Here is a 23,383-nt window from a genome sequence, read left to right as displayed (position 1 = left end):
AACCAAGAGTAAATCAACAAAAGATAAGCACTATTTGAACTGTTAAGCCATCTTGGCTTCCAATGTGACTCAGACATGCCATAGAGTCTTCAGATGACATCTAAATGTTCACAATAAATCACTTCAGGAGTTACTTCTTTCAGTTGTGTATCTTGCTCCCTGCCAAAAGTACCTCCCCAAAGGCAGAGGCAGCCAGCCTGGTCTTGAGATCCACAAAGGGAAAGGGAGAGCCCTCAACACTAGTCCTACAGGTTGCAAATGTGGGGCAGCTGCAAATGTGGGAAACTGTGGTGCATTTATGCCAAACTCTGTGTCCATCCCCATGGAGACCGTCTCATTCCTGTGTGGACTTTCTTATATGGCCTGTGTTTCCAGACTGACACAGAAAAGGCTTTGCTTGACTTAAAGTGATAACTAAAGAGTAACACACTCAGGTGCATGTTTCTGCTCTGAGGCCTTGTCCATCCCACAGCCATGCATCCCTGGCAAGGGCAGAACTTTCCGTGACTTGAAATTGAACCTTCCAGTCTCGGATTTATATTTCAGCAATCTTAAGCCAGATCTGAAAGGATTGAGCAAGGTTTTAGGATTCACCATGGGAATTTGTGCAGAGAAGGTGATGCCTCTGTGCGTCAAACACAAAATCTCTGGTGACCTGATACTCCCTTCCACGTGCTCTGGCAATACAGATGAGTGTAAGGAAGAGTCAGAGAGTCTGAGGGGACACCTTTCCTTACAGCATGTTCCAGCCCACTTTTATTTGCATAACTATCTACTTTCATGACAGAAAGGAAATTCCTGCTCAGTCCTTCCTGCTGAGACTGGGTGTGAACACTGCCTTCTGCCATGTAGCACAGACAGCCCCACCACGGATGGTAGGAAAGGTACACAGATCTGAGGGCAGGTTGCAAGGTTGCAAGATAACTAAGATGTCGCCATTGTCTTCATCTTGATAGAAACAAACCTCCATATTTTATAGCTTCAACTGACTAATCTCAAGATAAAACATAGAAAGACTCAAGCTTTACTGGTATTTTTACACTGATAAGGGTCGCTGGTAGGGAAACCAATAACAGAGAACTCAATAAGAAATCCACGTAGGCTGGCAGGCTATTCTGCCTACGCTAATAACTCCCTCATAGGGAGTTAGATGAAACTTAAGTAATTCACCTGGGAGAGCACTGCAATAACACAGCCTGGCATAGACTTGATAAGCAGATTTTGCCTCCCCTGTTAGCAGCATCCAGGGCAGCATATTGTCTGGCAACGTACGATGCTCCTCATCACCTCATCAGCTACATCCTTCCTTGTCCTCCTTGTGCTTCTGCCAGGAGTGAGCTAATGTCACTGCAGAAAAACCCCATTGTGCTCAGAGACAGCTGAAGGGTTTCTCCATGGTGTTTCACAGCACCATGGATTTGTGCAAGTTGCTTTGGGGATCTTTGATGTGCACTTTGGTGCACCACAGAAATATGCAAATATACCACCAAGGGGCTAAAGCATCAGGGGAAAGAATTGCTGATGTGTTCCCAGATTTGCTTTCAGAAGTGAACACAAGCATAAAGGCATTTCTGCAGTTCCCAAACCCCCTAAGTTCAAAATCTCCCTCTCTGTTTCCTGATACACACGACACAAGGTGGGGTAGCCCTGTTTGGCCAACACGTCTTGACTGAGCCCTGGTGGCCCTGGGCAGATCTCCATGCACTGACCCCAGGGTTGCCTAAAGCAGCTCACATGTGTGCACAGTCACCCTGAGTGGATGTATCAGTGTTGGAGGAAACACTACAAAGTAAGGTTTGAGTACATGAAGGGTCAGCAGCAGGTCCTGTATTTGTCACTGTGGCTTTGATGTCTTTTCATGGGACAACCATAAGGAATACTGGCTGCTCCTCATCACACATAACATAGTTTATTACCTCGATCCTAGAATTCAAATACACCTGTAGAGGTGGGGGGAAAGAAACTGCAAGAAGTCAAGCTGATGTACTTCAGGGCAATGTTTTTCTCGCCAACTGGAGGATGCAGCTTTAGGATAAAATGAGATATGTCCTCCTGGACTCACCACTCTTTTAATCAGCTCTCTTCTGACTGTAAAGGGAAATCAGGAGTATGCTCAGAGATATACCTTCTTGATAGACACTCCTATTCAATCAAGAAATTCCACACCAAAGCTGAGCTTTCATTTACTGTTTATCCATATGGGTGATAATGATTCCAGCTTGCTTGAGGACCCCAACACCCAGTCAAGGCTGTGTGAAGAGCCATAGGAGCATGTTCCTACCTCTCAAGCAAATGACTTTCAAGTGTGTTTGTACCTACCTAATTCCTCTTCTGTTTCTTCACTTTCTCACTTTTTACTTTTTGGCTGCAGAATGAACCGTGCCCCCACCACTGGCTACGAATCAGATGTTGGGAGCAAGACCACTCACCACTTTGTTTATCCTGAGAGCTACAAAGAGCTGGCAGCAAATGTGAGCATGATCCTGATCCCCTTCAAAACCCTGGACCTGCGCTGGGTTGTCACTGCTCTCACCACAGGCACCATCAACTTGTGAGTAGGGGCAGGCACAGAGGGTGGGAGCTCCATGCTTCATGTTGCTGTAGGAGATCATAGCTTACATGGGACAAATCCCTGCTTCTGATAAGGCCTAGGGGTGCTTTACAGCCCTCTCAAATCAGAGTTCAGCCCTGAACACTTACTTTCTAGGAAAAGCTTAATGTTATGGTGCAGTCATTGAGGCAAAGATCTAGACCCATTTCTTCACAACCCCACGCAGTGTTCTCAGAGATATGAAAAGCGGAGTTTTTACTGCTGAAGGCAGCCAGTTTGAGCAGAAGCCTCCTGAGCTTTGGGATTCAGTGCCTCATTTTGGGTTTCTGCTCATCTTTCCTTGTCTCTGGTCCCTTGGGAGTACAGTGAGTGCAGCCAGCAGGTACCCATCAGAAAGCTATCTGCAGAATCGAGTGTTCGGTGGGTTATTAATTTAGTGGTGGTCCTAGACACCTACATTATCCCACCCAAGACACTTGGGTGGCCAAGTGGTCCTCCAACATACAATATTCCACTTGTAGAAGAGGATAAGGAGGGAGAGGTGTGTGCAGGTTGCTCACCTGAGCAGTGAGAGCAGATGCAGACCTCAGCACTTCATGCCCCATCCACAGCATTCTCCCCTGGACAGGTTGGCCAGGAGTTTGGTCTGTCTTTCCTGGTGGAATGTGATTGAGAACTGCGCAGAGGAGACAACGTTCTGTGTGTCACCTGCATGTCTTAGCCTTAAATTCAAGTGTTCTTCTTGTCAATAATGTGCCACACTGGAATTTATTCTCCAGTACTTCTTTATGAGTGCTGTCAGAAGTAAAGGTTGTCCTGCTTAATATGGCAGCACCAGAATTAGAAATGCAATCAAAATGCATGTTTCTGCTGGACGCCTACTACCAGATTCTCTCCCTTCCCATAAGCTGGCTTTTCCTAATCCAGAGAATGAAGTATGTGACATTTGTAATGTGTGTGAAGTTATCTGCTGGATGTAAAACCACAGCCTTGTGGGATTACTTGGTGGCACCCTGCAACACACAGACAAAAAGAGCAGATCAGATTACTTGATTCCAGAGAGAAGTATTTCAAGACATTTCTACTTTTTTCCCAATTTCAAAGTCTCAGAACATTTACAGCTTGGAAAAATATGTCCTGGGCATGTTGACTGGGCATAAGACCCACTTTGCAATTTTACAGAAAGCTTTTTGATGGAACAAAAAATGAAGTTTATATCTTCTTTTTTTTTTTTCTTTTCTCTCTTTGCATTTGCATTTTAGATTATTTTCACTTCTTGTTAAGATTTTATTAACTTGTAACAAATCTGGGTTAGTTTCCTTTTACCCTTTTCACCACCAGCATTTAATCTATATAGTGGTAAGTTGTCTTGAAAAAAATCCACCCTCAGGATACCCTTGTAACCTGGAAAAATCAACCTACTTAGAAAACTGGACAGCTCACTACAAGAAAGACACTGAGGTGCTGGAGCCTGTCCAGACAAGGGCAGTGGAGCTGGTGAATGGTCTGGAGCACAAGTCTGATCAGGAGCAACTGGGATGGCAGGGGTTGTTTAGTCTGGGGTAAGAGAGAGTCAGGGGAGACCTTATTGCTTTCTGAAAGTACCTGAAAAGAGGTTTGTGGTGAGATGGGGGTCAGTCTCTTCTCCCACGTAGCAAGCGATAACACCAGAGGACACGGCCTCAAGCTGTACCAGAGGAGTTTTCGATTAGGCATTAGGAACAATTTCTTCACCAACAGGGCTGTCTAGCATTGGAACAGGATGTCCAGGGGAGTGGTGGAGCCACCATCCCTGGAGAGATTTAAAAGACATGTAGGTGTGGCACTTGGGGATATGGTTTAGTGATGACTTGGCAGTGCTGAGTTAACTTCTGACTCAATGATCTTAGAGGTCCTTCCAACTTAAATGATTTTACGATTCTATGATTCTATAATTCACCTGGGCACACCTTTTGCAAGCAGATCTACTGCCTATCCTTGCCCCAGGAGAAAGCTCTAAGCACTTCCTGAGCTCTGAGGTCTGCACTGCAAGTCGAGTGAGCCCTGAACCTATTAGGAAGATATAACTGGTTGACTATAATGCAGTCACAGCACATGAAAGGAAAAACATTTTTGCTTAATAAATCACAGGATATATTATATATTTATAAGTAGACTGTATACATGGGCTTGTTAAGCACCTGGTATAAATTAGTGTGTGAGTATTTAACCACACAGAAGAAATACCAGTATTTTATTATTTTTTCCATACTCAAAGCAGGGAAATTGCATAATTAAGAAGCTGGTATAATTCTAGAATAATAAAAGCAGGGAATCATAAGCACACAAATCATAGCAATATATGTAACATAATTTTAGGCTAGCAGAATTAACCTATGAGGACACATTAAACACACCATGTCAGACACTGTGTATAAGAAAAATGTTTAGTGTACGTTTTTAAAGGGGAGAATGCACAAAATAAAAATAAAACACATCTGAAAATTGGCAATTCAGAAGAAAAGAAGTACTTACCTCCCTTCCCTGACCTGCTTGGTCATCGTGCCTTGTGCACAGGCTGCATAGTGTCAACTGAGTTTAGGCTAATAAGAATCTAAGTACACTCACAGTCAAAAAAGATAAACATCCTGTATTGGTTAGACTTTTACACAGGGTTTAATTTTCTGTATCCCATTCAAATAAAAGAATAATTTCCTAAAACTCAAAACTTGTGAACTAAACATATTGTGCTCCCGGTAATATACCAAGAGTTTTTATGGTTCAAACCAAAATCTAAACCGCAGATTGTCTTAATATTACCTTGAATTGATAGCTGAATGATTTTCTGAGCCATATCCCATTTGACTGATATATGTCCCATATTAAAGTGTCTCTCTAAGACTAAGCATTATCCCAGAAAAGACTAAGAAAAGTCTTTTCAGGGGTAGGAAACCTTCAGGCCTTCATCAGCCATATATTTAGCCTAGTTGCCTTAACTTGCCTTCTGTGTCTTCTAGGAATCTGCATAGTGCAAAAAGAGTTCCACTTGGTTTGGCAAGGACTATGTTTGTATTCCTTGAAATGTTGCACATCTTTCTCTTGCTTCAAGGGTTCAGTAAATGTCTTGTGCAAAGTGTCCAGGAACAATGGCAGGCTTCACTAGAGCCCTTCAAAGTGGCTCCTAGGTGTTTCCTGAATGATTTATACCATCCGTAGCCACCTTCATCACAGGACACTCTCTCTCACTCCTGTGTGGTACTTACTGGGTCACTCAGTCCCTAGCAGCCCTGCAGCCCAGGTTTTACATAATCGTAAGAGCATAGGTCTCCATTTGGTGTTTATCAGTGTACCGATATTTTCCGTGCAATTTTATGAAATTCTGCAGCCAAGTGACAACAGAACTTGGGTATTTCTTCTGAAAGAAGCCCTTTTTGTCTTCATAACCACAAAAAGGACATGGGATCACCAAGACTGTGTCTGCTGATTTGCTAACCAAGGTCAGGCACGGGAAGCAGCTTCAAGGGCATATTTTTCTAAGAGCAGATCAAGAAGTCTGCATCAGTGTCCCTTTCCCCATTAGCATCTTGTGTCACCTCTCAGGAGGGCAGGAACCACCCATCATCTTTCTCAGTGCATCCAGACTAGAGCAGGAATCGCAGGTCAGGGATGCCCAGAAGTACCTAAGGAGACAAGAACATTGACAGGTCACCACTGGCTTGGGAAGATTTAGACTAAGGTTTCAAAGTGTTTATGTTCCACAGTTCAAAGAAAATAAAACATTAATGACAGGAGACTTGTAGTTACCAAAAACCAAGTGAAAACATTTACATTAAACTAATGGCTTTGGTGACTTACCACAACACATCTAAAAAGTATGCAGAGTATATTTTGGGATATACTTCAATTATGAGGCCAGTTCACCAGAATTTTTTTACTTGAAACGAACTCAGGAAGATTTTTTTTTTTACAGCACTCGTGATGAACTGTGCAATGCCAGCACACACTGTGCATGAGATATGGGGACTAAAAGTTTTTTTTGTTTTCAAGTCATGACTTGTGATTTCAATCCAGTCATAAGGCATAACTTGGAATTTTTATGCTGGGAACCGCAGGAAGCCTTCATCATCACCCTGGGGAGGAGGGGAGTAGCTTGCTGGTGAGGGGCTGTGTACTGGGAGTGCCAAGTTGCACATAACCACAGAAATGATGAGCTCTGCTGCCACCGACTCGGAAAACCGTGAGGTACCTCCAAATATTAGGAGGGGAAAGGTCTCCCCCTGGTGGAAAAAGGTTTTTCTGCCATGAAATTAAATGGAAAGTCCTTCCCATCCTCAAAGTGCAAAGACTACAACAGTCACAATTCAAGAATTAGAAGTCTTGAGCTCCACATAGTATTGGCTCTACGGTATATTCTTAACTAAATCTTCGTTGTCCTACTTTCAATAATTAGTTTGAAAATTTAAGAACAAAATGGTTTCCTATAAACTTGCTTCAGTGACAGCTCAATTCTTTTCATGCTGTGTTACTTAACTGCAGCCTCATTTTACAACAACTTCTTGAATTTACTACTTTCAATTAATTTGAATTTATTATTGTGCATAAAGAATATTCTTTATTTGGAATTACTTGAAAATACTGATAAGTTGGGCTTTTATTTATCTTACTGCTGTTTTTGTTTTTCTTTTAACAGCACATATGTTCCAGTTCCACGGAAGATCAAAGTCAAAAAAGAAAAGGTGAGCGATGCTGGTTTGGGCATTATGTTCTGCTAATTCACTTGTAGGTCATTTACCTCTTTTGGAGACTGCAAGAATCTAAGCAAACCCTTGACGTTCATAAAAAGTTGCAGCCAAAATACAGACACTTTACAAGGCTCAGCTAAGCTAAAGGTTTAGCTCCTGTGTGCCATTTAGGCCATAGAACAACCACTAAATAACTGAGGTTGGAAAGAAATTGCTCTTGTGATGATTCCATTGTACGAACACTGTTCTGAAGGTTGCATCACTTCCTCTGGTGCTGCTCAGGGACATTAAAAGTGCATCATTGTCCTCCACAGCAGTTGCTCTGTTGCCACCCATTGCACTCGTTCGGATGTAATGGCACTGTGGAGAGATTTTGGAGGGTTTTTTTCTAAATCATGTTACTATTAGATCACCAAGGATGTTTCTCATTCCCAGGTCTACTCCTTGTAATAAGGAGCTAAGTGAACTCTGAAACTCTATGAGTTTCTAAGTCAATGGAAAATTCCTGATTGTAGGCTCTTAGCCCACAGCTAAGCTGTAATAACTACCTTTACCAACTAAACAAGTTTGGAGCATGTTTTGAAGGACAGCACAGACCAGGGAGTATTCCCCGCTTTGTACAGGGACAGGCTGGAGGTAGGATTTCCTATGAGGCAGGATGCTAATTCCCATGTTGGACCCTAAGCCACCCTGCAAAGACTTCTGTTGTTGTAGCTGCATGGTTTGAGGACATAAACAAGGCAGGCTGTGTAGGGAGAGGAAAAACATCTTCCATAGATCTTCCAGCAAAATAAAAATCTCACTCTCTCAGCCTTTGGACAGGCTGATTTTCAAAAGGAGTCTAATGTCTCAAGGGCTCATAAAATATGACATTAGCTCCAGAGCATTAAAATTACAGATTAAAGCACACACCCTTCATTCAAGAAACCAGGTTTTGCCAAAGGCTTCAGATGAGACCTTGAACTAGAACAAGTTTATATCCCTATGCTTCAAACCATGGACTTCTAGGGTGCATTAAATAATCCCTTAGCTCATCCCAACTGTTGTGATGAACATGATAACCTCTGCAAAACCCCTGTGAGATGCACTAGGGTGAGTTGTTGAGTAGCAGCAGCCCAGGGTGCAGCTGGTGGTACACAGCAGCTTCCCAAATGGGGAGACGAGAAGCTTGTATCTCTTCCCACACTGTGCAATGCAAAACACCCTGTGAGAGGCTATTACACACGGATGCAATATCAGCAATTAACTTCTGACTTTGTAAAAGGAAAAGCCCTGCAGCTAAACAGATAGCACTGAAATGCTGTCACTCTAATTAAAGACACAGCATGGAGGGAGGGATAAGCCTCTATTTGCCTCATTCAGGGGAGGGCGTTGAAACCAAGGAATACCACCATTCCTTGGATTTACTGTATGCTCATGTCTGATCTTAAGTGTTCCATCTCTGTGAGATAACTCACAATTTCCCAGGAGATAATCAAGTGCATTTTATGTCTCATAAGAAAAAGTATAAAGCATAGAAAAATTGCGTGTTTGAGAAACAGGGGGAAAGCAGCTGACACTATCTGACAGGCTTCCTTATAGTTTACACCTGATCCTTGGTTTCCTGAGATCTGTACCTATAGAGATACCAAGACGTGGTTGGCATATTGTGCAGAAAACTCAAATTACAGTTGAGCTTGATGATCTTCAGAGTCTTTTCCAACCTAAATTAATCTGTAATTCTATGAAAAGTGTCACGGCATCTCATGCTTGCCTTGCTCAGAACTCCAACCTCCCAGAGCTCAGGGAGAGTTGAATGCCTGATGTCTAATCTCCATCTCCCTTGTGCCATTTCATACCTGTTGCTTTCAGTAGGAATCACCAGGATTTATGTTAGTGTAAGCAGGTGGGATATCATGACCAAAGAAGGACTATTCATATGTAATTGCACATGAGAAGTGTTTCTGAATGCACTTTATATGGATCTTACTTTTTCCCTTTCACCTGCCCTCAAGGAATAACTACTATTCCTTTCTTACCCAATCCCTTATCCCAGTGACCCTAAGGAATAATGTGCAGTCATTGTTTTTTCCCTAACCTTAATTTCCCTAGGGTATTTTACTAATGAGTCTTTCACTGCAATTTTGCCTAGATCCTGGTTTACAATCCAGCTTTTATGAAATACATCTATGAAAACTGGCTCGAGCATCATGGGAGATATCCCTCCACAGGCCTTCTGTCTTTGATGTTTGCTCTCCACGTATGCGATGAGGTAAAGACTGACTGTGTTTTGGATATGTGGATAGAAAATCAGGACATTTCACATTGAAGAGCCAGGAACAACCCCTGGGCACTGACTCAGCCTTTGTTTTCCCCTCTCCACCTTCTCTACCATTTACTTATTCAAACATATACAAACTCCTCAGTAACATGCAGACACACTCAACTGACTGATGGATTTTTTAATGTCAGCAAGTGGTAGAGTTTAAGACGCATTCCAGGAGAATATAATTAAACATAAACAGAGATTCCACTTGGTATCAAAAGGCATCTAAACATGGAGGGTGTCTGTGCCCATCTTGCTAGTGAAGAATTATATTTTGTCCAGCTCTTAAAGGACTAAGAGCCATTGCTGTTGCCCTGGTCTATTTTTAAACTCAAGTTTGCGGGTTTATACAGTAGGTTATAGAAAATGCCTCTGCTTCAGCAGTTCCTTGAGGAAATTCCCTAGTTTGACTGAGGTAACATGCTCCTAGGTGACTGAAGACTCAGCTAGTTAGAGTAAGGCCAGGTCAGCTCTGCAAAATCCCACAAGCATGGGCTTGTCAGTATGGGGGATAAAAATCACTATGCGGGCAAAATCTGTCCTGGATACTGATCTGCTGATGAAAGAGTTTTGGTCACCCAGGACTGTGTTGCACCTTGGGAAGGTGGTGGAAATACTAAAAATGCTGGAAGAAACGGTACCCAGGAGAAAGTATGGGTGGCTTGGGTGGAGCCTGTTTTCTGGTGAGCAGGCAGTGAACAGGGCCCTGACGTTAGCAAAAATGACTTAAAACCAGCTCATATTTGGGTGGGCCCATGTGTGGGTGGTTTAGGGAGTTTGTTTTGTGGTTATGACCCATTCAAGCCCAGCCATATCATCATTTTTAGTTTAAATAAATTAACTGTGATGTTTGGACTTTTACCACCAGAGGAGACAAGCATAGCCATTGATGAACAAGCCTCTGGGAGAGGAAAGGTTGTAGGTGTATACAAACAAGGAACATAATATCCATCTGTCTCTGAAGTAACTGCAAGTATCATATAATTACGCATGTAAGTGGGGTCGACATGGGTAATTACTTGGAAGACTAGGACCAAACCAAAATTTTTTCACTCTTTGTGACCTTTGTCAGCTAAAAAAGACATTCCCATCCCAAGCCACTGTTGTCTTGAGGTCAAACATCATGCGTAAGGGGTAGAAATGTGTTTTTCATATGGCTAAACAGGAATGAATGGATAGAAATTTCCTTTTCTCTTTGAATCCAGGTATGGTGGTGTCTCAGCATAGCTTAGGATGTAACATCCCTTGAGGAGGCCTTGGGCCATTAATCTGTGTTTGCATCATGTCATGCAGTAGAAGAACTTGGCATACCACTGATGTCCTCAGGTGCTGCTGCCTATAAATACACTGAGAATTAAGAGAGTTTCTTCAACATTTCAGATGAAGACCGATTGCTTTCTAGTCCATAACACTAGTTGTCTCTTACATCCTAGGTGAGTGTGTATGGCTTTGGAGCAGACAGCAAAGGACACTGGCATCACTACTGGGAAAACAACACTTCAGGTGGGGCTTTCCGGAAGACAGGCGTCCATGACGGGGATTTTGAGTTCAATATAACTTTGACTCTTGCCTCCATTGAAAAAATTAAATTTTTCAAGGGCAGATGACCCTGGCCATGGGGAGGAGTGGGGGCTGCAATTTCCAACATGCAGCAGAACAAAGCTCAGTGAAGATGATCTGGGCGCCAGCCAGGTTTGAAGGCGTGGACCTACGGTGGAATCGGAGCTTCTCAGACTGCAAGGAACTGGGCCGAGGACCGGCCTCCACGCTGCACGTGATTTCCTATCCACGAACAGCCGGGAGCTATCAATCAGTTGTGGGAATAAATTAGTCTCTGCTTAGGCTCTACGGCTTGATTCTTGAATTCCTGAGGAAAGATCTGCCTGTTGCAATTAGAGGAAACCTGGGCACAGGAACTGCTGTCTGTGTGTCCATTCTTTCCTTGAGCAAGGCAGGAGATCCTTGAAGAAGAGTGAAAACAACTTTTGGGACCTGAGACCCATTAAGGCAGCTGTGAACATCATAGTAAGGATTACCTCAAAGAAATGAATTCACTTCTGCTGTTGATCTTCTTTGGAACTCTTTCTTCTGTTTTCTCTATTACTTCTGTTTCCATGCTGTATTAAGGAAAAACATGATGAAATTGCCTGGAGTAGTAAATATTTGAACCATTGCCTCATTCTGCATTGATAGTATCTAGAAAATATGAATCAAAACATTTCTTATCTTGTAGTATTTAATATTGCTTCCTATACAGCCATCATGATGGAGAAAACAATACTGAAAACTCCAGAAAAAAAAAATGGCCTTTTTAGCCACTTATTTGTCTTGTTTGGTTATATACAATTTTTGTTCTTCCTTTTTTTCTTTTTTTTCTTTTTTTTTTTTTTGGTGGAAAATACTCTGGAACGCTCTTTTTATTTTAATCAATTTAAAGTTGGAAAGTGGACATTCTTCTTTAAGTCATTTATATGTGCCTTTTATAATTGTGCAACAAATGTGATTTTTTTTTAGATGACAAACCCTAAATTAAACTTTTTTATAAAAGGGGGGGAAATTGACCAAAGTTTATCTTCTGTCTGGTACACTTTTGTAGCCAAAACCAATAATAGCAACTCCTATGTTGCATTTGAGCAAACACAAACAAGACTAATTTTTAAAGGTAGCTTTTACCTTTTTTTATGAGAAAATACCCAAAAGTCCCAAGGAAACTTTTCTTCTTATTTTTTTACAAATTTAAAAAAGTGTTATCTCTTTACAAGGTCTCTATTTGAAATGGGAAAAATATCATGAGTTGGGACACCAACTAGTAATACAATAAGAATAGTTTGCTCTGTAGCAGCACCTACAAAGACACAATCTGTGGAAGCTGATCTTACAGCATAAGACTTCAAAATTATGTGCATCTCTGGAGGAATGAGCATGTTAATGTCAGTACCTCTAGGCAGTGAGAGAAGGGAGGTTACAGTAGAGGTTTTATATCCACAGATTTTTGCTGGAATCAACACATTTAAGCCTCAAGGATAGATAAAGTATGAATCCAAGTTCAGGCAGTGAAGAATGGAAAACAGTGGTGTTTTCTTTCTGATTTCATGAAAACAGGACTCATGGGTTATTGACCCAGTTTCAGCTCTGGTGAAGTCTGCCAGAGACTTCAAGGGACTTCCAATCAGGCTTGTTAAAAATGGCATATTTAATTTTTAATATATCACAGTGGCTGGGGTTTATGGCAAAAGAAATCATCATCTAAATGTCTCCTCTTCCATGCACCAATTGTGGCAGGATGTCCAAGCAAATGACTATTTTGAGCTCAGTGAAAGCCCTTGAATCAGTGACGTGCTTCATCCAAGATTTATCCCCTTGTCTTTCTGTGGCAGCTGGTAAGAGGGAGGTTCCCTCCAAGGCAGCAATACATGGCACAATGGCATGGTCAGCTGGAATTTTGGGCCACAGCACCACTCACCAACATAAACTGCTTTACCCACGTGGGTATGAGTGCACCCTTGGTGTACAAAGAGCCAAGGATGCCAAATGAACATGTGGGTAATAATTGAGCTCCCTTTGCTCTACATGTGACCCCTCAGCTTAGCAATATGGCAGCAGGATTTTCAAACCCTCATGTTGAGCCTTGTTGATGATCCTTATGTCAAGAAGCCCTTTCCCAGCGTGGTAGCCAGCAGAACTCACCTGCATGTCATAGGCACAGCAAATTGAACAGGCTTACTCTCTTTTATATATCCTGTGTAAAATAATGAAACATTTCTACCTGAGCCATGTTTGTTTGTTTGCTTTAAGCATTCCTGCTGTTTAAATTGATGTTAATCAATATGCTTCTGGTGAGATGGTGCAGTAATACAAGCAAAACAACTTTAAAAGGAAAAAGACTACGTGGAAGACCCCAGTGATATCTTCACACTGTGGCTGGATTTTGGATCCTCAAAATGTTTTTTTTCTTTTTTCATGAAAAGATGTCAGGAATTCAGAAAGTGCTCTTTCAGTCATTTTTAGAAGGATTTAGAAGAAAACTCATGGTGGTTCATTGCCCATATCCTATTTATATATTTTTTTAATCACAGAAGGCAGTTTAGAATCAAAGAACATGGTAAAAGAAGCCAAGATATATTCTAGTCTGTGTTGTTTTGGAAGTTTCCTTTTCCTGTTCTAATTAGATTACCCATTTTCCCCTGAATATTCTGCCTCTAACAGCACATATAAAACCTTATGGCTCATACTATTGCGGATAAATTTCGTGTCTTCATCACGGAACAAGCTGCAATTCCCATTTAATTTTCTTGCCAACAGCAAGCAGTAACTGTGTACCACTGATGTCCATTTTTCAGAGTATGAGGAGAGCAGAGAGTGGATGTCACCAGGTGTAGGATGAAGAATAGTCTGTGCCATCACATTCTATTCCAGAGGAACATTTTCTAGAGTTCTTTAGGCAGCTGACTGTGGTGCTAGATCTTTGTCTCAATTTCTCCACAATTTTACTGCTCTTTCAAATGCCTTTGAGATACCAACAGATGATGCTGAGGGAAGAATTAATTTCCACTGCCATTGTTGAAGACTGTGGTCCTGCTAGAAACTTTCTGGGTTTATTTTGTTTAAAAGAACAACCAAGAAAAAAATTCAGCAACAAACTCTTGGACTGTATTTGCCACCACTGCAAAGTCTCTGAAGCACTCCTTGAGTGTGTGTTATGTTTTTTACCAAAGCCAAATATCTTGAGCACTTTTTTCCTCCCATGACCAGATTCTCTTCCTATTTTTGTCTGACTACACAATTCATTATGATTTTTTTTTCTCTGATGGTGGAGAGTCTCGATCATTCTTTGTCATTTTATTTATTTAATTTTTCAGTATGATATGAATCAAAATAAATTTTTTATTATAATCAAATCAAAGGTGTTTCTCTCTGTACACACTTCTTCTTTCCACAGTATTTTCATTGTCTCCTAGAACCTCCTCTGTCACATAACAGTGTAATGAAGCCTTATATGACTTCCCTCCCTCCCATCCAGTTGGACTCAATGGTCTTAGAGGTCTTTTCCTACTTTTATGATTCTGTGATCCCTCGGGTGACCTTGCTATGTTTCAGGCTGCTGGGCATCACACTGCTCACCTTCTGGCAGCTCTAGGCCTCTCTGGAGAAAAAAACCTGAGCTTTATATGCCTGTGGTCTCCTGATGGATCTCTGCTCTGTTTAGGTAATATGTAAGGGAAATTAAGGCAAACTCAGAAATCAGTTACTTAAGGAGAGATTCAACTTGTCTGTCTCCTCTGTGACCCACAGAGCTGGCTGAGATGCTGAGGATCCACACCAGATCCCTGTTTTAAGAGTCTAATTCATCTGCTGTGATCACACAAGCCCTTCAGTCACAGATGGGCCAAATGTGCATTAGAAGAACCCCATGTAGGAGATGATGTCTTTGATCAGGCATCACTTCAGCAGGCCACACCACTGCATCTGCATGACCATTGCTTTACATGTGGAGACTCCACCTGAGCTATTATGGACCTCATCAACAGCTCGCTTTCTTTATGTGCTGTTTCCTTTTATTGTTTAATCGAGTGTCTAGGGTAGATGGTCTAGCAGTGATACAAGTTGCCCATTGAAATGCAACCATCCTGGTTGCTTAGTGGTAAGAAAGTCAAAAAGTCATCAGAGGGCAGTTTGAGAAGCTCCTATTCAGATGTGGGCAATGATCTGATGGTCACAGTAAGAGCTGCTGTGCAGTATGACCTTCAGAGAATCAGGTTCTCAGAAGCTGCTTCACATTTTGCTTTTTAACCCAGGCTCTGGACATGCTACATCACTGACATATTAACCACCATTAACAGATACAACCCAGCCAGAATCACACTTGTTGAAAATGAGTGGGAAGCAGAGGCACAGAAGCCTGAGGAGCTGTCCCAGTCACTTCAGGTGCAGAGGAGATGCAAATAAATCCCTTGCTCCTCTGTCATCCTCAGCAAAGCAAAATAACACCAGGTAACAGCTTGCTCTTGAAAATCATTTTACATTTTGCTTCATGTCCACTCACAAGAAATGTAGCTTCCAGGTCTGAAATTATTTTGTCAGGAAAGTAATTTGCATAGAATTACTATTGAAAAAATGCCTGAGACCAGTAAGACATGCAGCAGCAACACGCAGACAGATGGACCGACCACAGGACTTGGACAAAGGACTTTGCTAACAGCCTCAAATGAAGAAAGTAAGTACCCACAGGGGAAGTATATGGCTTCAGTTCATGGTGTGGGTTCCTCTGATGGCTCACAGTCAGAATAACAATTAAACTCAACAAACGAAAAGGCAAAAATCTCTGTTTTCACTTGTCTTTCCTACAGAATTTCAGGGAACAGATCTCACTACATTTTATTATTATCAGGCAATATGAAATAAAATATGTTTCACAAAATGAAAATTTCTTAGGTACTTGTATGCAGAGGTAAATCTCTGTGTTTTCGGACAGTACATTTCCCACAATAGTTACTTTTCCCACATAATCAGAGACTCCAGATTTACACAGCAACTACAGCTGCTTCCCTGTCCACCCAGACACTAGGTCAGTGAGAAGAGTGTCCTAACCTGTGCCACTAATGCTGCATCCTGCAGCACCATGCTGTTCCTCCAAGAATGCCCCAACTGCCTTCAACTCAAGTGTTGTGTCAAGGACACCCTTAAGGCAGTTTCTCCCCATGTGGATAGTTTTGTTCCCCTCCTTTCTTTCCTGGGGCTGGCCCCAAAGAGCTGCCACCACCCAGGGGAGCTACACGTTGCTCCCCCAGCCCCATCCTGCTGCCTATTTGAATGCATTGGCCATACTTGGGTTGTGCTTTGAAGCATGTCCAGATTGCAGCCACAGCCTGTGTTCAGCCTGCACAAATATCTAAGTGGGTTTCATACAGCAGAAAAAAATGGAAAGAGTGATTGCACAGAATCAATCCCAGAATCATAGAATGGCTTGGTTGGAAGGGATCTTCAAGATTATTTCATTCCAATCAAGCTGCCATGGGCAGGGACTCCTTGCACTAGACCAGGTGGCTCAAAGTCACATCCACTCTGGCCTTGAACACTTCCAGAGATGGGGCATCCACAACTTCTCTAGGTAACCATTGCCTCACCATCCTCAAGGTAAATAATTTCTTCATAATATCTAATGTAAATCTCCAGTCTTTTAAATTAAAATGGCTCCCCCTTGTCCTATCACTATTTCCACTCTCCTTTAAACATTCAAGGATTTTGTACAACACATCCTCACATTCAGATATCAGGTGGGTATGCGTGAACAAGTTCCCTAAGATAGTGATGAGCTTCTGCCTGCAGTGGTGGAGTTACAGGCAAAGTCATGGGAGAGACTGATGACTGATGGTTCATCGTGGGAGACATCAAAGAGTTGGCTGCAGGGATAAATTCTGCAAGATGACAGGCTCTGTCATTTAAGGGTTTGATTTGAATAGGAAGGTAAGGAAATATAAATAAACAGACGTTAGGGTGAAGACAGGATACATAAAAATAAAGCCAAATGGATCTTCTAGGAAACCTTTTGAAGAAAAGTAGGGTTTTACCCCTTTGTTTGGTCCATCAAAGTTGGTGAGCCAGGAGAGAATTAGGCTCGTGATGCTTTTGAGCACGCATTGTGATTTGATCCTGGCCAGCAGCCAAGCACCCACACAGCCACTCACTCACATTCCCCCACCACCAATCTCAAACTCAGCACTATATGGGCTACTAGGAAGAAACCTACCTCCATTCCACCAGATTAAAATAAACTAGGTCCTTAAAGATGCCTGTGAATTCAAGGGGTCCTGAAGTCTGAGAGCTTGAGATGAATCTTTAGGTCAAATTTAACCAAACTACCTCAGTTGCTAGTTGTTTCCAATGACTCGTTCATCCCAGATAGCACTGGATTCTGGTGAGATTATTACTCACCTCTAGCAGGAATGACAGGATACCAACTGAAAAAAAACCAGGAGCTGCTTCAGGAGGAGTGCAGCTGGGACATTGGTGGCACTTCAGTTCTTGTTACTGTGGGAGTTGGAATAACATTTTAAACCAACAGCCAGAGGCCATGAGAAATTACTGTTTTATGTGGCTGTGGGTATGGTGTTTGCTTCCCTCCCCGGGTCAGCACAACGCTTCCTTCCCTGGGTGCTATTCCACCAGTGACAGCCCTCTCTGGGGTGGCTTCATGGGGGCCAAGGGAACTTTGCTGCTTGGCAGTAAAAGTTGCAAGTTTGGCCCACAGTATATGACTTTACAGCTTAGCAGAGAGATCCAGTAGATGCAAGTAAATGAAGCCAGAGCAAAGTTTTTATTTCCTATCATAAGCAACGGAATGGGAAACATCAGCATGCACGCAGAGTAAAGGGCCTTTGAGCAGTGAGATGTGATTAACTCATTTCAGTCAGCGCTGGGAATCTCAGCACCTCATTAGCTTTTTCATTAATGGTTACAACTAATACCTGATTAGTGTCTGTTTTGCCAGTAATGAGTTCTCCTTAATGGAGAGTTTTCCAGTGGGTGACAGTGAAAGGGAGAGGGAAGGAGCCCGCTGATTACCGTGCTAATGGGGCACCTCGCCATTGCCTGTCACTGACCCAACTGCCCTCCCGCACCCTGGGAACTGGCCCTGCCACACTGGCACGGAAAAATGTGCACTGTGCCAAGTGCACTCAGCAAGTCAGAGGGAATGGACCCAATTTTGTTTCCTGAAAATGGAATCAACCCAAGCTCTGAGACAGTAGGTGGGAGAACCTTGGAAGGACTGTCCCCCTGCCTGGGCTAGTGGGTAACAGGGGCAACGAGTGATGTGAGATGCACAGGATGGGAGAAAAAACACTGGATAGAGATAGGAAGCAATGGCTGCTTTCACTCGAAGAGCAGTGATTTGTTTTCTACTAGATTTTTCTAATAGACTTTAATAATTTCCCCACTAGAGCGTGCTGTTTTCCTGTTCCCATGAGTTATCCGGTGACTCCTGGTGCACACAGCTCTCTCACAGCAGTGTGTGTCACATCACAGACTCAAAGCTTGTTCCCTCCTGGCACTACTATCTTCACAGTTATAAGGCTTGGGATTTATTTGCTAAATCTCTCCATTTTGGCCTCTGGGTAAGAACTAAACGCAGGAGCCCACAGGCCATGAAAGGGATGAGAAGGAAGATGGGAGAAGTCCTTCAAGGCTTCATACTCTGAGGGTTCACATCAGTCCTGTTATCTCTACAGTTTTTTTTCCTGTTTGAAAGGGGACAACACTCCTAGCTAGGGAAGGGGGGGTGGGAGGGGGTGGTGTTTACTTACCCTTTAGAAATACTCACAACTAAAAAAAAAAAAAGAAAAAGAAAATTCTTCCCTTGAAACCTAATTTCCTGACAAGGGACAAATATGTGGGGCTCCTGGCTCTGTTGCAATGCTCAAATCGTTTTAGTTTAGGATGTAAAAGGCTTTAGTTATAGCAGATCAAAATGTCCTTTGTGGACCATAAAGGCAAGTCAGTTGTTTCTAACAGGACTTTCATGTTATGCCACCAATATCATCAGCTTGTACAGTTTTGGATTTATTTGTTCTCAGCTGCAGTACCCAAATGTTAAATGAGGGACAGATATATTGTAAAAAGCAATCAATGCTGTAAATTAATTAGCAGGGTTCAATGAAAGCAGAGGCTCTATCTGGCTGCTGACTGCCAGCAGCACATATGCTCATGCCCTAGAGTTGAGGCAGAGGGGAGCATGCCATGGTCAATGGCAGGGATCCATCCAGACTCCTCTGTCAGGGCAGCTCTGCTGGGTGATCACACCACATCCCATTGCCTGTCCACTGTGGGGGAAGGTGCTCCCGTCCCCGGCACTCTGGTACGTGGCTCTGGCTGGGCCACACCAGCATTGCCTATCATCCCCCAGATGGTTGCAGAGCTGCCTCCCACCCATCTCATGGGCTTGTGCCGGGCTTGTGCCAGGCTGAGAATCCAGCAAAAGGGACCCAGTGCAACACACTCACCCCACATGGGAAAGTTGCACCCCCCATAGCAATGCCAGACCCTTGCCTTGGCCTGAGCCAGTAAGTTCTCCTGTTTAAAACTGTGTTATTTGAACAGCTACTGCCTTCAGTTCTAAATTTCCTATCCAAATGCTTCATCAGGCTCCCAGGTATTCAATATTGTGATATTAGCACAGTGAATAATGGTTCCACTTCATCTCCTGTGATGAATATTCCCACAGTCCATTCCTTTCAAGCTGAAGAGTTTTTATTTATTATTCTTGTTCTTTGCCCATGTCAGAGATGAGTGTGAGGTCCTTCAGCAAGCCAAACAACTCCCATCTCATTGGCCAAATCCTCATGACTGATCACAGGTGATGCAGAATTACAGTCCAGGGCAAAATTCACCAGCCTGGCTTGCAGATTTTGCAGCTGTTGTTACTTTGCTCTACTTCCAGTGACATTTGCTATTTTCAGTGACATGGCAGCTCATTCTTACTCTTATCTCCTGAGTAGCAAAATCCCAGAGCAGGTAAGGAAAGGATGTGCTGAAGTTTGTAATGTGACTTTTCCTTTTTGAGTGGACACTTATTGAGAATAATCCTGTCCTGGATCACCTGCACTTCAGGAGAGCTGTGATGTGTTTTCGTGACCATGATGACCTGCATTCACAAGAGTAAGTTTGCCCAGTGCTTCCTTCACAATAAAGGAAAACACAGTATGGCTCATCTTCCAGTCCTAGACATCTTTCCAGGAATAACGAGCCATTCATTCCTGTGGTTACATGAGCACTGCTCATATATCATCTTCTGGAGTTGGTCTCACCCACACTGATGAGGACTAGTTCTCTCCAGCTGACTGACCATATCTACTTTGCTGAACACTGGATCCTGCATCTCTTGTAGTCCCCAAGCACTGTTCCTGTGACTTGAAATAAAGTTCTTACTTAAACTCATATATATTTAAATAAAAGTATATGAAATAATGTAAGAGCACTGCAGCAGTGCCATCAGAGTGCAATTCCTATGACATAAAGCTGAATGCTTACATTGTGTCCCCAGAGGGTGGCATGAAGGGAATAGTGGAGAGTGCGAAGGGTGAGTTGGCAGCTGGCACTTAAGAGTAGGCATATTCTGGGAGATGTTTATATATAGAGATATATAAACATAAAAATAGGATATAATAAGATAGGTCAGGTCACATTCTTGTGACCAAGGGCACAGATGTAGCATAGTGTATGACTGCACAGCTAAACCTCAGTGTCTTAAAAATACTGGATGGTTTTATCTATACTGTCTTTTGGGAACAGTCCTTGGCTCATGCTGTGTCCCAGGCTAAGCCAGGGCATGCTCTCTGAGGGGATGAGAGCATGAGCTAAAACAGTGCCAGGAAGCAGACTATGGACTTAATAACATGGATGATCTAAGGTCCTAGTTACTCTCTAGCCTGCGTATGTAGCCTGTGCCTTCTTTTGTACAATATGAGCAAGCAATGAATAAAGGGCCAAAAAGTACTGTCTGGCTTTGATGTCCTTGCCCTTCTATTAAGGAGAGGGAAGAGGTGAAGATGGCTGAGACAAGTTCATTTCTGTACTATCAAATGGTAGTAGAAGCAACAATGGCCATGCACTGCAGCTTGGGAAGTTCAGGCTGGACATTAGGCAAAATGCTTTTCTCACTAGCAGGGTGAGAATATAACGGGTCAGCCAAGAGAAGAAATGGTACCTCTGTCTTTGTAGGACATCAAGGCATAGCTAGAAAAAGCCAGGTTTGGTCTGATACAGCACCGTGGATTCCATCTTGGGTTAAACACCTTCAGGGAGTCCTTTCAGCTGAAGTGTCTAAGAATCTCTGGTGAACAGCATTTTTCTGTTGATTTGCAAGGTTGGGGTTGTGGGGTTATGGCAGCAGGCTTCCCTAGTTGGAGAATGGCTCTGTTGAACCAGGTGACATTGCAGAGTTATGAACAAAACACAGAAAGATTTAATTAAACCCGTCTGTGAAGAGTCTCTGTCATCCAGTTTTTTTGGGAGAGGCTGTGTTTTGCAGGAAGGACAGAAAGATTACTGTGCTTACAGGAACAAAGGTTGGCCTCATGGCTGGTACAGAAAAACTTTAGATCTTTGTGTTTCAGGTATTCACTTCCTTTGATAACAGTGCCCTTCAGACCCTCCTCTCCTGTGCAGTCACACAGCACAGTATTACTTGGCCATGTTCTCATGGATGTAGTTCTTCCCAGAGGTCAAAGCTACATCAATTTACACCAGTCAGTAGGATTTTCCATTTTCCACTTTTTTTTCCAAAAAAAAAAAAAAAAAAGAAAAAAAAAATCAATTTTTGTCATCACCTGAACTCTCTTTCTAAATTTAACTTTCTAGATCTGGATTTATGGAAATGCCATATTCCATACCCTGTCTTCCTTTCCATCCAGTTGTTTGAGCTTGTCTTTCATCAGACCTCTGCCTCATGCTTAACACAGGAGGGTCTGGGCCTTGACCTGACAGTTTTGATCTGCTCAGTAGCCATGAAAAAAAATACTGGGTAAAACTCGGCCAGTCAAATGTTATGTTGCACCTCAACAGGTTCCTAAAAATCCTATCACTTAATGGCATGCAGCAGGGTCACAGGTGGTCACTGAAATGATAGTGACATTGTGAGTCCTTCTTGCTGCACCACAGGTGTTGAGAGCCTTCAGTAATGTAGTGTCTGTCCCCAGTACCAGAAGAGGTACAAACTCAGAACAAAGAAATATCCCTATCCCCAAGATACATAGGCCAGATAAGTATTTAATATATCTACTGTTCTACCACGAATAATCAAGAAAAGAATTAATGACTAGATAATTTTCAAAATTTTCTTAAACCTCATCTTCTTTGTATATAGAGAGTGAGATGCATGGAAATACACATGTATTTACACAACAAAAGTTCACCTATCCTTTGAGCCTGAGTTTTAATTTTTTTTAACATGTTGTCCCAATCCTTTTTTTTCCCCATTCCAAATTTTTAGGAGCTGTGGAATAATTTTGAGGGTCAGAGAAAAGAGCAAAAACCATCAGTTTTTACAACATAGAAAAAAGCACCGGAGCAAAGAAAAAATTTTCCCTGGAAAAAATAATCATTTGTGAAGTCCCATTCCCTTTTAAAAGAACCCTCCTCTGTGGAGGGAGAGCACGAGGCTGCTTTAAGCATGGGGTTAATGCACGTCACCTGCAATAATTTATTCTGTAGAGCAGTCATTAACCCTTATCCAGGCCACTCTTCTAAAACGTACCCTGACTGGACTGTGTCATGCTCACAGTCGTAAACTCACGGATGGGACCCCCAGCATGTGTCCCAGCTTTCAGGAAGCCCTCACCTCTCAGCACTGACCCTGCTGCTGCTGGGAATTCGTACCAACCGCTTTGCTGACATCACCCTAAAGCTGCTTATGTGAGGTTGGTCTGATCCCATGTTGGCCTGAATTCAGTTTAGGACGTGACACATTTGGATAAAGACTGCAGGTGATGTCTGTGTCATAATCCACAGAACTTTCCCTGTTGTTGCTTCTATGAAACAGCACAGCTCACGTCCACCCAGCTGCATTTAGATCCACATACCAGGTGTTTCCTCATGGGAAAGGCCCCCAAAACCAGCCCAGAAAGTGCACAAGCAACCAAGCAGCAGGGACAACTGTGAGCAGGGTTTTAGTCTGTGTTTTCTTTTGTTTATCACTATGGGCCCAATTCGAGCTCAAACCCAAGTCCCACCAATGCACTACTAAGCTGTGGAAAGTGCCACTCTGCCAGGGGCAGGAAGAACCACCCCCATGTTCTTTGCCATCACCATCAC

At 42.7% G+C, this 23,383-nt stretch overlaps 1 protein-coding gene and 1 long non-coding RNA gene across 6 annotated transcripts in view; one reads left to right on the top strand and one right to left on the bottom strand.

Moving 5' to 3' along the window:
* Positions 1-14,582, top strand: part of ST3GAL1 (ST3 beta-galactoside alpha-2,3-sialyltransferase 1) — a 77,963-nt gene extending 63,381 nt beyond the window's left edge. For all 3 annotated transcript variants that reach the window (XM_051778578.1, XM_051778580.1, XM_051778579.1), the window contains exons 4-7: positions 2,372-2,551; positions 7,221-7,266; positions 9,404-9,523; positions 11,011-14,582. In XM_051778578.1, the coding sequence (XP_051634538.1) occupies positions 2,372-2,551; positions 7,221-7,266; positions 9,404-9,523; positions 11,011-11,184 (520 nt within the window). In that variant the 3' untranslated portion in view covers positions 11,185-14,582. The remainder of the gene's footprint in view (positions 1-2,371; positions 2,552-7,220; positions 7,267-9,403; positions 9,524-11,010) is intronic.
* Positions 14,583-19,840: 5,258 nt separating this feature from the next.
* LOC127467070 (uncharacterized) lies at positions 19,841-23,103 on the bottom strand. Of its 3 annotated transcripts, none has more exons than XR_007902959.1 (3): positions 22,827-23,103; positions 21,279-21,470; positions 19,841-20,481 (listed from the first exon to the last, which is right to left on the bottom strand). It is a non-coding gene; the product is annotated as an uncharacterized LOC127467070 (long non-coding RNA). The 3 variants fall into 3 exon arrangements; XR_007902958.1 differs by having other exon boundaries at positions 21,279-21,487; positions 22,827-23,100; XR_007902957.1 differs by having other exon boundaries at positions 21,279-21,487; positions 22,763-23,098.
* Between the last annotated feature and the right edge of the window lie 280 nt (positions 23,104-23,383).

The sequence above is a fragment of the Manacus candei genome, unplaced genomic scaffold (assembly GCF_025592945.1).
Source record: "Manacus candei isolate 608988 ecotype Guabito, Panama unplaced genomic scaffold, ASM2559294v1 h1tg000013l, whole genome shotgun sequence".
In the NCBI taxonomy this organism is placed as follows: domain Eukaryota; kingdom Metazoa; phylum Chordata; class Aves; order Passeriformes; family Pipridae; genus Manacus; species Manacus candei.
The sequence above is the reverse complement of the archived record's forward strand: the minus strand, read 5'-3'. Positions and strand labels throughout refer to the sequence as shown.